Source organism: Oncorhynchus keta, unplaced genomic scaffold, assembly GCF_023373465.1.
Source record: "Oncorhynchus keta strain PuntledgeMale-10-30-2019 unplaced genomic scaffold, Oket_V2 Un_contig_2186_pilon_pilon, whole genome shotgun sequence".
Lineage (NCBI taxonomy): Eukaryota > Metazoa > Chordata > Actinopteri > Salmoniformes > Salmonidae > Oncorhynchus > Oncorhynchus keta.
Window position 1 is genome coordinate 144,595 of NW_026282653.1, and position 12,819 is coordinate 157,413.

Genomic DNA, 12,819 nt, shown 5'->3' on the forward strand with positions numbered 1-12,819 from the left:
ATAAAGGCCTGAAAGCTGTTGGGGAATAATCAGAATTGGTTGGTAACATAGGTCAGATGTTTTAGTGTTCATCATATGTTTGTAAGTTACTTCTCATCAGAATGTTATTTTTGTATAATACTGTGGCGGGTTTGCAGTATCTGTTCTATGTCAAGACTAAGTTGTTTGGGCCGGAGAGAGGGGAGAGGTCAAGCGTGTATCTCTTGGCTCCACAATGTCTGTGTGCCAGTCAGTGTGTCTCTGGGATCTTGTCAAGATAGGATGGATTTGATATATGCCTGTTGATATGGAGGATTGGTTTATGGTTCTGAGTTTGAGAAAATACATTGTTTAGGAGACAAAGCTGAACGATAAATTATGGCAATGCTGTCTAGCTATGTGTTTTTTTTTGCTATTAAAGGATCTCAGTTGCAATGTGGAAGGAACTCTCAGAGAATTCATTGATAGACACTGAATTGATCTGAGAGTCACAGGGTTGTGATAGAGCTCATATAATTAAAGATGGACTTTGTGATAACTAACTGACTTGTGTGTGGTTTGCTCTCATGATTTAGTAAATAGAGGAAATTTCCACGACAAAGCCAACTGACATTTACTCCTGAGGTGCTGACTTGTTGCACCCTCGACACCTACTGTGATTATTATTATTTGACCATGCTGGTCATTTATGAACATTTGAACATCTTGGCCATGTTCTGTTATAATCTCCATCTGACACAGCCAGAAGAGGACTGGCCACCCCTCATAGCCTGGATCCTCTAGGTTTCTTCCTAGGTTTTTGCCTTTCTAGGGAGTTTTTCCTAGCCACCGTGCTTCTACACCTGCTTGCTGTTTGGGGTTATAGGCTGGGTTTCTGTACAGCACTTTGATATATCAGCTGAGGGGCTATATAAATAAGTTTGATTTGTATTGGTGGAGTTCTGCAGAGATGTTGGTCCTTCTGGAAAGTTAATCTCCACAGTGGAACTGTCGAGCTCTGTCAGAGTGACCATCGGGTTCTTGGTCACCTCCCTGACCAAGGCCCTTCTTCCCGATTGCTTAGTTTGGCCGTGTGGCCAGCTCTCAAGAATCTTGGTGGTTCCAAACTTCTTCAATTTAATGATGGAGGCCACTGTGTTCCCTTCGATGCTGCAGAAATGGTTTGGTACCCTTCCCCATATCTGTTCCTCAACCCAATCCTGTCTCGGAGCTCTATGGACAATTCCTTTGACCTCGTGGCTTGGTTTTTGCTCTGACATGCACTGACAACTGTGGGTCCTTATGTAGACAGGTGTGCGCCTTTCCAAATAAATCTTGGCCAATCAATTGGATTTACCACAGGTGGACTCCAATCAAGTTGTAGAAACATCTCAATGATGATCAATGTAAACATGATGCACCTGAGCTTAATTTCGGGTCTCATAGCAAAGGGTCTGAATACTTACGATGTGCAAGAGGGTAAAACAAAAAAACTTGGGGGCCAAATAAACCCTGGCTTATACTATTTCATTCATAAACAGAATTCATAACAGAGATGAGGTTCTGTAGAAATCCTCCATTGATGACAGGAGACTGACAGGTCTTTGCATTTTGTTGACAGGACACGGCACTGGGGAAGCCCATAGAGGTCTTCCACATGCCCTCTGACCCCACTGTGTGTGAGGAACATCTCTGTGCCTCTCTTAGCTTCACCTCTGCCACCTGGGCATCTCTCTCTGACGGTGCGGGCAGACTCTACCTCCTCAGAACCAGCATGAGAAGGGAGAATTGCAGTCTGAAGTGGGAGGTAAGAAGACTTGGACATGCAATATACTCATAATCAATGTTCAGATATTTGCCAACAACATTGCATCCACTTTCCACTTTAGTTTTTTTCCCAGATTATTTTTACATCCCATTTTAATAAAGGTCAGCAGTTATATCTCGCTTGAAAAAGAGATATCAATCTCAATGTTACTTGTTTGTGTTTGTCAAATGAACCTACCATAAACCGATGGTGGAATATATTAATCCAGGCCTGTTTTATCTTGAGTCCTCTTTTATATACCATTCTGAAGATCAGGTTTAGCATGTTGATAAGCTTGAAAGAAATTTATAACCTCTACTTAATCACAAGCCCAGCAATTCCAGCCAGTTAGACATTTGGGTAAAGCGTTACATTAACTTTATCCGCATTAATAACATAGGTTACCCAGCGACAAGAAATTCACATTAAAATAACATTATACATCATAATTTATAAAAGCTTTAATGTATTTGACATGATTATTTATGGTATAAATGTACAAAAGCTGTAGCTTGTTATATGAAGCTTTACTAACGCTATGTCACATACTCAGTGGACAGTTTGTTAGGTACACCACCCCATTCATGAAAAATGATGAGCTCCTACAGTGTGAGTCACGTGGTCGTGGCTTGCTATATTTAGCAGGCATCAAGACATTATGTTACTGTTCGATGTAACGTTAGAATGGGCAAAACGAGTGACCTAAGTGACATTGAGCGTAGTATGATCGTCGGTACCATGCGCCAGTCCCAGTATCACAGAAATGCCCGGCTTCCTGGACTTTTCACGTACGACAGTAGGGTTTACCGGCAAACCAAAAACATCCATTTAGCGTCAGCCCAATGGGCGAAAACGTTACGTTGATGAGAGGTCGAAGGAGAAAGACAAGAACTGTGCAAGCAAACAGGCGGGCCACAAACCGACAAATAACGGCGCAAAATGGGATCTCGGGAACGCACAACTCGTCAGTCCTTGTCACGGGTCAGCTAATGCAGCAGACGAACACACCGGGTTCCACTCGTATCAGCTAAAAACAAGAAGTAGTGGTTCCAGTGGGCACACAATTACCAACAATTGAGGCGTGGAAAAACATTGCCTGGGCTAACGAATCCCGCTACCTGTTGCGTCATGCTGATGGCAGAGTCAAGATTTGGCGTAAGCAGCATGAGTCCATGGTGCCATCCTGCCTGGTGTCCTGGCACACATTAGATCCCTTGATACCAATTGAGCAACGTTTCCATGCCCCGATGAATTCAGGCTGTTCTGGAGGCGATGTGAGGTCCGACCCGGTACTAGATGGGTATACCTAATAAACGGGTGTACCTAATATCTTGTTCTTATAGATACTACATTTCGTACCCACTGTGCATGGATTGATCTTAAAACTTAGAACACATTTATGTCTGTGAACTAACTAGACTTTTGATTTTGTGTGTTTGTCAGCCCTTGTTCAGTGAGGAGATGGGGGAGCCCTTCACCATCCTCCACAGCATATCTCACGTCCAGGCTGGGGTCCACTCCATGGAGGTCCTGCTCCTCCGCATCCAGAAAGACCCATCATCGGACTCTGATGCAAAGGGAAGTGGCTACTCTGTTTCTTTGGAATGGATCACAGTCTCTAACACTGCAGAACAGGGTGAGTGGGGTGGGGCACTGTGTCTGCGTCCCAAATGGCACCCTATATTCCATATACTGCTCATAACACTATGGGATGACGAAACCTAACTTCTATATGGATGATGGTATAATGAAGGAGTTGGGAATAGTAACTAAGTCATTCAGGATAATTTTGTGCCTCAGTTAAATTAAACATCTTATTCATGTGCAGATGGATAACTTCATTGTTTTTTTTTTGTTTCTCAGTGAAAGAGCATAATAAGTTGATGACTAGCTAATTAGCAGATTTGTGGCATGTTTACCACCTTCATGCCCATCATTTCTATTATCAATGGCCATAATTTCTATTATCAAAGGTTGACCTACAGAAACGACATTTACTTAGGGTTTGGGAAAACGAAATGTGCGTTAATTGACTTTAATTTGCTCTGATATCTCAACTGTAGATCTGTGTCTTCCAAAATAAATGTTGCTAAGGAGAATCTTCATAAAAATTCTGTGCATTCGACCTGAAATAGTTGCAAAGAAAAAGCCATATCTCAGACTGGCCAATAAAATATTAAGATGGGCAAAAGAACACAAACACTGGACAGAGGAACTCTGTCTAGAAGGCCACAGCATCCCGGAGTCGCCTCTTCACTGTTGATATTGAGACTGGTGTTTTGTGGCTACTGTCTCTGGCTGCGTGGGGAAGAGTAATCCACTGAGACTCTGTGCCACAAAATGAGTGACAAAACATTACAAAACCTGGCCAAATAATTTCAAGTCATCAGTCTCAAGTCAAAGACGAGTCCCGAGTCTTGAGGCTCCAAGTAAAGTCGAGTCTCAAGTCATCAAATGTGAGACTCAAGCCCAAGTCATGTGACTCGAGTCCACACCTCTGAAATTGCATGTTTCTTTTGAGTCCGATAGCCTATGCATTAATTTTTGTCAATACATAATAACAAGTGTTTTCTTAATTTGTATACTAGACAAATATTTAGAGGTAATAACTTGAATAATAATAAAAACGTGTAATGGTAATAGTGAAGTTGCAGAGAAAATACATGTATTCTGTATGAGAATTAAACCTGTAAATTGCAATCAAATCAGTCTAATAATGCTTGCACATGTATTCTGTGTGTGCTGTATCGGCCATTTTCAGGTCAGGAGAAGAAGTACAAGGTAAGGAAGAGGAAGATGCTGAGGGGGAAGTCAGTGCCCCACTATGCAGCGTTGGAGCCCCAAGGGAAAGGGCTAATGGTGGCTTCGGAGAAACCTTTTGTTTTCACACATGTGGACGGGGCACTGCTGGAGCAGCCTGCGGCACAGGCCATGGAGATGGTGTCGAGCGCTGGTGGGTCAATGCTACATAGGAAATATAACATATGAAGAAACTTTTAAGTATGCCATTGTTTCCACTGCTCAGGATTGGATAGAACATTGAAAGGTGCTGTAAAAGGGTTTGTGAATGATCACAGTTTGTATTTGAGATTGGATGGACGGGCGTGCCTATGTGAAATACGTATGTGAAATAGGGAAATTAATATCATGAAATGGGTGACAGGAAACATTAGACTAAATTCATAGATTAAATTCATAGATTTAATATTCTGAATGCATTGTCATTCCAGTGTCTGAGTTTTGTGATGAAGTGGCCCTTTGGTGTTTGGAATCATGATTCAAGCATGGGGGAAACCTGGCACCATTATAATAGGCTAATAAAAACTCTTGCTAATGTTAAACGAGAACCATTTGCCATTGTTCAGGAGATTGCGTGTATCCTAATATGTTTCTTTGAGTTTTATTATATGGGCCTAAATCATTATAATATTTTCTGTTATTCCCTCTACACAACAAATATTAGGCTACCATTTATCCATCTCTCATTCAATAACCAAGCATGCTCAAAAGTAATAGACTGGTAGCCTAGACAGTACATAGTGCCTTTGGAAAGTATTCAAACCCCTTGACTTTTTCCACATTTTGTTTGGTTACAGCCTTATTCAAAAATTTTTTTTTTTTCTTCATCAATCTACACAAAAACATATTTTTTTATATATTTTTTTAGAAACGTTTCCTAATTTATAAAAAATTAGCTGAAATATCACATTTACATAAGTATTCAGACCCTTTACTCAGTACTTTGTTGAAGCACATTTTGTCAGCGATTACGGGTTCAAGTCCGGGCTCTGGCGGGGTAACTCAAGGACATTCAGAGACTTGTCCTGAAGCCAATCCTACATTCTCTTTGCTGTGTGCTTAGGGTCGTTGTCCTGTTGGAAGGTGAACCTTCGCCACAGTCTGAGGTCCTGAGCACTCGAGCAGGTTTTCATCAACAATCTCTCCCAGTACCTGCTGCTGAAAAACATCCCCACAGCATGATGCTGCCACCACCATGCCTCACCGTAGGGATGGTACCAGTGTTTCCTCAAACGTGACGCTTAACATTCAGGCCAAAGAGTTCAATCTTGGTTTCAGCAGACCTGAGAATCTTGTTTCTCATGGTCTGAGAGTCTTTAGGTGCATTTGGCAAACTCCAAGCGGGCTGTCATGCGCCTTTTTACTGAGGAGTGGCTTCCATCTGGCCACTCTACCATAAAGTACTGGTAGGTGGAGTGCTGCAGAGACCTTTCTGGAAACTTTTCCACAGAGGAACTCTGATTGCTCAGTTTAGCTGGGCGGCCTTTTATTTCTATATATATATATATATATATATATATATATAGACCGACGTGTGCCTTTCCAAATCATGTACAATCAATTGAATTTACTCCAATCAAGTTGTATAAACATCTCAAGGATGACCAATGGAAACAGGATACACCTGAGCTCAATTTTGAGTTTCATAGCAAAGGGTTTGAATACTTATGTAAATAAGATATTTCATTCTATTTTTTGGGAGGGGGAATCAATGTAATCAATTTTAGAAAAATGTGATGTATATTTGGATATATGGTTCCATTTGTAACATACACTGCCTTTTAATCAGCTATGATTCAGAGAGACTGATGTAGACTATTATGGAACTGTCAGTTTGTCAGAGGCCGACAGGACGGGTGTGGCATTGAGGTCTGTCATTGCGCATATTTTTTGTAACATTGAGCTGTTGAATCATTTTCAAATAGAGGAGGGTTTACCCAAAGGGCAATGCCTGAATGTTCCTTAAAGGGATGGGCTACAATTACAACATCTGTCTGATTCTCGGCCTGTTCCAGCTATTACCCCTCTAATAGGGTAGTCTGTGATTGCTACATACATTTCTCTAGACCCATCCCTCAGCGGTTTACCAAAATAGTGGCAGGGAGTCCGCTTTGCTGTTGCTTTGAACTGCAGATTGCCCTTTTTAATAAGAGTAATGTGTTTCTCATGCTGGTGTGGTGCGGACGGTCGCCCATTAGGCTAGTGATGATAAGAGCCTCAGAGCTCATGAGAGAATACCTCCCCAAGGAAAAAAATAACCTCAAACTGCAACATGACCTTTTATTATAGTTTTAGTTTCGGACTTGGTTTTCAGGGTAATTTGATACAGTTCATGCTTTGTATTACATGTTTCATTTATATATTCATCAGATACGAGTCTGTAGAAATCTTAATGTACTCAACATGATTGACATTTCATTTTTATTTCTCCCCCATGCCATTCAGATCCAATCTACTTCTGGCAGCAGACAATAGAGGATATAACTGTATCTGTGCGTATGCCCGAGGGCATCACCAAAGACGACGTGCTCTTCAAGCTCTCCATGGAAAATGTGAGTGTGGGGGTGCAGGGTTTTGCCCCCTTGCTGGAGGGGCAGCTGCATGCCCCTGTGGACCCCGAAGCCAGTGCCTGGATCATCAAAGACGAGAAAAGGTTAGCGGCCTTGGTCAAAAGTAGTGCACTACATGGGGAATAGGGTGCAATTTCAGATGCAGGCACACATCTGCTTTTACTCAGCCCAGAGTCATGAGTAGGATTTCCTTTAATGGTGAATTCGCTTTTGTGAAAATATCAGAGCATTACCACTATCTACAAACAAACAGGAAACTATAGTTTGACTCATATGAGAGTTAGTTTTTGTTCTCTATTTGTTAGATACCATTCAAATACAATTAGATTTTATTCGTCACATGGTTCGTAAACAAACTGTAGACTAACAGTGAAATTCCTTCTACGGGTCCTTCCCAACAATGCAGAGGAGAAAATAGAGCAATAAAGGAAAAGTTATAACATAATACACAATGAGTATAACGATAATTTGGCTATATACTGGGGGTACCAGTACAATGTCAATGTGCAAGGGGTACAAGGTAATTGAAGTCAGTATTTAGTGTGCGTTTCTAGTGTGCATTTACTGTGAACACAGGCTGTACCCGCTTTAAGTTACAGTTTTAACAGTGTAGGCTACTGTGACTAACAAATGCATTAATATTCTCATACCATTATTACAGAGAATCAGACAATTTATGCTACCCTCTGCCTGTTGTCTACTTTATTTTATTTCTACTTTATTCAAGCCTGTCTCAAAATACAACACTGTCCCTTTAAGACAAACAAAGCTCTTTACTAAAATACAACACTGTTACTTTTTCAAAGATGTCTAGAAACGCTCTTGTTGGAAGCAATCACTCCCTTATTGCTGACTGCAAATGATCTAAAACTGGGCTGATAACGCAATAATTAGCAAAGGAATTGAACAAAATGCTGCTCTCGCTTTGATCTCAAAACAAGTGCTTCTACTCAGTGAAAGCACCGCCAGCATTCAAAAGTGACCAAAACATCAGCCAGGAAGCATAGTAATATATGCCATTTAGCTGACGCTTTTATCCAAAGCGACTTACAGTCATGTGTGCATACATTCTACGTATGGGTGGTCCCGGGAATCGAACCCACTACCCTGGCGTTACAAGCGCCATGCTCTACCAACTGAGCCACAGAAGGACCACTATAGGAACTGAGAAGTGGTCTGTGGTACCACCTGCAGAACCACTCCTTTATTGGGGGTGTCTAGGTGGTACCACAGACCACTTCTCAGTTCCTATGCTTCCTGGCTGATGTTTTGGTCACTTTTGAATGCTGGCGGTGCTTTCACTCTAGTGGTAGAATGAGACGGAGTCTACAACCCACACAAGTGTCTCAGTTAGTGCAGCTCATCCAGGATGGCACATTACATTTACATTTAAGTCATTTAGCAGACGCTCTTATCCAGAGCGACTTACAAATTGGTGCATTCACCTTATGACATCCAGTGGAACAGCCACTTTACAATAGTGCATCTAAATCTTTTAGGGGGGGGGGGGTGAGAAGGATTACTTTATCCTATCCTAGGTATTCCTTAAAGAGGTGGGGTTTCAGGTGTCTCCGGAAGATGGTGATTGACTCCGCTGTCCTGGCGTCGTGAGGGAGTGTGTTCCACCATTGGGGAGCCAGAGCAGCGAACAGTTTTGACTGGGCTGAGCGGGAACTGTACTTCCTCAGTGGTAGGGAGGCGAGCAGGCCAGAGGTGGATGAACGCAGTGCCCTTGTTTGGGTGTAGGGCCTGATCAGAGCCTGGAGGTACTGAGGTGCCGTTCCCCTCACAGCTCCGTAGGCAAGCACCATGGTCTTGTAGCGGATGCGAGCTTCAACTGGAAGCCAGTGGAGAGAGCGGAGGAGTGGGGTGACGTGAGAGAACTTGGGAAGGTTGAACACCAGACGGGCTGCGGCGTTCTGGATGAGTTGTAGGGGTATAATGGCACAGGCAGGGAGCCCAGCCAACAGCGAGTTGCAGTAATCCAGACGGGAGATGACAAGTGCCTGGATTAGGACCTGCGCCGCTTCCTGTGTGAGGCAGGGTCGTACTCTGCGGATGTTGTAGAGCATGAACCTACAGGAACGGGCCACCGCCTTGATGTTAGTTGAGAACGACAGGGTGTTGTCCAGGATCACGCCAAGGCTCTTAGCGCTCTGGGAGGAGGACACAATGGAGTTGTCAACCGTGATGGCGAGATCATGGAACGGGCAGTCCTTCCCCGGGAGGAAGAGCAACCTGTCAGGTAGGACGCAATCCAAGCGTGGGCCGCCCCGGAGCCGCCCAACTCGGAGAGGGTGGAGAGGAGGATCTGATGGTTCACAGTATCGAAGGCAGCCGATAGGTCTAGAAGGATGAGAGCAGAGGAGAGAGAGTTAGCTTTAGCAGTGCGGAGCGCCTCCGTGATACAGAGAAGAGCAGTCTCAGTTGAATGACTAGTCTTGAAACCTGACTGATTTGGATCAAGAAGGTCATTCTGAGAGAGATAGCGGGAGAGCTGGCCAAGGACGGCACGTTCAAGAGTTTTGGAGAGAGAAGAAAGAAGGGATACTGGTCTGTAGTTGTTGACATCGGAGGGATCGAGTGTAGGTTTTTTCAGAAGGGGTGCAACTCTCGCTCTCTTGAAGACGGAAGGGACGTAGCCAGCGGTCAGGGATGAGTTGATGAGCGAGGTGAGGTAAGGGAGGAGGTCTCCGGAAATGGTCTGGAGAAGAGAGGAGGGGATAGGGTCGAGCGCGCAGGTTGTTGGGCGGCCGGCCGTCACAAGACGCGAGATTTCATCTGGAGAGAGAGGGGAGAAAGAGGTCAGAGCACAGGGTAGGGCAGTGTGAGCAGAACCAGCGGTGTCGTTTGACTTAGCAAACGAGGATCGGATGTCGTCGACCTTCTTTTCAAAATGGTTGACGAAGTCATCTGCAGAGAGGGGAGTAGGGGGGATTCAGGAGGGAGGAGAAGGTGGCAAAGAGCTTCCTAGGGTTAGAGGCAGATGCTTGGAATTTAGAGTGGTAGAAAGTGGCTTTAGCAGCAGAGACAGAGGAGGAAAATGTAGAGAGGAGGGAGCGAAAGGATGCCAGGTCCGCAGGGAGGCGAGTTTTCCTCCATTTCCGCTCGGCTGCCCGGAGCCCTGTTCTGTGAGCTCGCAATGAGTCGTCGAGCCACGGAGCGGGAGGGGAGGACCGAGCCGGCCTGGAAGATAGGGGACATAGAGAGTCAAAGGATGCAGAAAGGGAGGAGAGGAGGGTTGAGGAGGCAGAATCAGGAGATAGGTTGGAGAAGGTTTGAGCAGAGGGAAGAGATGATAGGATGGAAGAGGAGAGAGTAGCGGGGGAGAGAGAGCGAAGGTTGGGACGGCGCGATACCATCCGAGTAGGGGCAGTGTGGGAAGTGTTGGATGAGAGCGAGAGGGAAAAGGATACAAGGTAGTGGTCGGAGACTTGGAGGGGAGTTGCAATGAGGTTAGTGGAAGAACAGCATCTAGTAAAGATGAGGTCGAGCGTATTGCCTGCCTTGTGAGTAGGGGGAAGGTGAGAGGGTGAGGTCAAAAGAGGAAAGGAGTGGAAAGAAGGAGGCAGAGAGGAATGAGTCAAAGGTAGACGTGGGGAGGTTAAAGTCGCCCAGAACTGTGAGAGGTGAGCCGTCCTCAGGAAAGGAGCTTATCAAGACATCAAGCTCATTGATGAACTCTCCGAGGGGACCTGGAGGGCGATAAATGATAAGGATGTTAAGCTTGAAAGGGCTGGTAACTGTGACAGCATGAAATTCAAAGGAGGCGATAGACAGATGGGTAAGGGGAGAAAGAGAGAATGACCACTTGGGAGAGATGAGGATCCCGGTGCCACCACCCCGCTGACCAGAAGCTCTCGGGGTGTGCGATAACACGTGGGTGGACGAAGAGAGAGCAGTAGGAGTAGCAGTGTTATCTGTGGTGATCCATGTTTCCGTCAGTGCCAAGAAGTCGAGGGACTGGAGGGAGGCATAGGCTGAGATGAACTCTGCCTTGTTGGCCGCAGATCGGCAGTTCCAGAGGCTACCGGAGACCTGGAACTCCACGTGGGTCGTGCGCGCTGGGACCACCAGATTAGGTGGCCGCGGCCACGCGGTGTGGAGCGTTTGTATGGTCTGTGCAGAGAGGAGATAACAGGGATAGACAGACACATAGTTGACAGGCTACAGAAGAGGCTACGCTAATGCAAGGAGATTGGAATGACAAGTGGACTACACGTCTCGAATGTTCAGAAAGTTAAGCTTACGTAGCAAGAATCTTATTGACTAAAATGATTAAAATGATACAGTACTGCTGAAGTAGGCTAGCTGGCAGTGGCTGCGTTGTTGACTTTGTAGGCTAGCTGGCAGTGGCTGCGTTGTTGACACTACACTAATCAAGTCGTTCCGTTGAGTGTAATAGTTTTTCACATCAATTCCAGCTGTGGCAAGAAGGTTTGCTGTGTCTGTCAGCGTAGTGTCCAGAGCATGGAGGTGCTACCAGGAGACAGGCCAGTACATCAGGAGACCGTAGGAAGGCAACAACCCAGCAGCAGGACCGCTACCTCCGGCTTTGTGCAAGGAGGAGCACTGCCAGAGCCCTGCAAAATGACCTCTAGCAGGCCACAAATGTGCATGTGTCTCTCAAACGGTCAGAAACAGACTCCATGAGGGTGGTTTGAAGGCCCGACATCCACAGGTGGGGATTGTGCTTACAGCCCAACAACGTGCAGGACGTTTGGCATTTGGCAGAGTACACCAAGATTGGTAAATTCGCCACTGGCGCCCTGTGCTCTTCCCAGATGAAAGCAGGTTCACACTGAGCACGTGACAGACGTGACAGAGTCTGGAGACGCCGTGGAGAACGTTCTGCTGCCTGCAACATCCTCCAGCATGACCGGTTTGGCGGTGGGTCAGTCATGGTGTGGGGTGGCATTTCTTTGGGGGGGCCGCACAGCCCTCCATGTGCTCGCCAGAGGTAGCCTGACTGCCATTAGGAACCGAGATGAGATCCTCAGACCCCTTGTGAGACCATATGCTGGTGCGGTTGGCCCTGGGTTCCTCCTAATGCAAGACAATACTAGACCTCATGTGGCTGGAGTGTGTCAGCAGTTCCTGCAAGAGGAAGGCATTGATGCTGTGGACTGGCCCGCCCGTTCCCCAGACCTGAATCCAATTGAGCACATCTGGGACATCATGTCTCGCTCCATCCACCACAGACTGTCCACGAGTTGGCGGATGCTTTAGTCCAGGTCTGGGAGGAGATCCCTCAGGAGACCATCCGCCACCTCATCAGGAGCATGCCAAGGCATTGTAGGGAGGTCATACAGGCACGTGGAGGCCACACACACTACTGAGACTCATTTTAACTTGTTTTAAGGACATTACATCAAAGTTGGATCAGCCTGTAGTGTGGTTTTCCACTTTTAATTTTGAGTGTGACTCCAAATCCAGACCTCCATGGGTTGATAAATTTGATTTCCTTTGATAATTTTTGTCTAATTTTGTTGTCAGCACATTCAACTATGTAAAGAAAAAAGTATTTAATAAGAATATTTAATTCATTCAGATCTAGGATGTGTTATTTTAGTTTTCCCTTAATTTTTTTGAGCAGTGTATATATCTTTTTTAATTGTTTTATTTGAGTTAGGCTATATGATCAAACCGGTAATAGATCCATTGTTGTATTATTTGTGAAGCATA

The 12,819-nt window shown here is 45.1% G+C and overlaps 1 protein-coding gene across 1 annotated transcript in view; it reads left to right on the forward strand.

The window, feature by feature from the left end:
* The window catches only part of nudcd1 (NudC domain containing 1), a 39,841-nt gene that overhangs the window by 9,857 nt on the left and 17,165 nt on the right, over nt 1–12,819 (forward strand). Inside the window, exons 3-6 of the mRNA XM_035765822.1 lie at nt 1,580–1,765; nt 3,209–3,401; nt 4,527–4,718; nt 7,010–7,217. Coding sequence (XP_035621715.1) covers nt 1,580–1,765; nt 3,209–3,401; nt 4,527–4,718; nt 7,010–7,217 — 779 coding nt within the window. The remainder of the gene's footprint in view (nt 1–1,579; nt 1,766–3,208; nt 3,402–4,526; nt 4,719–7,009; nt 7,218–12,819) is intronic.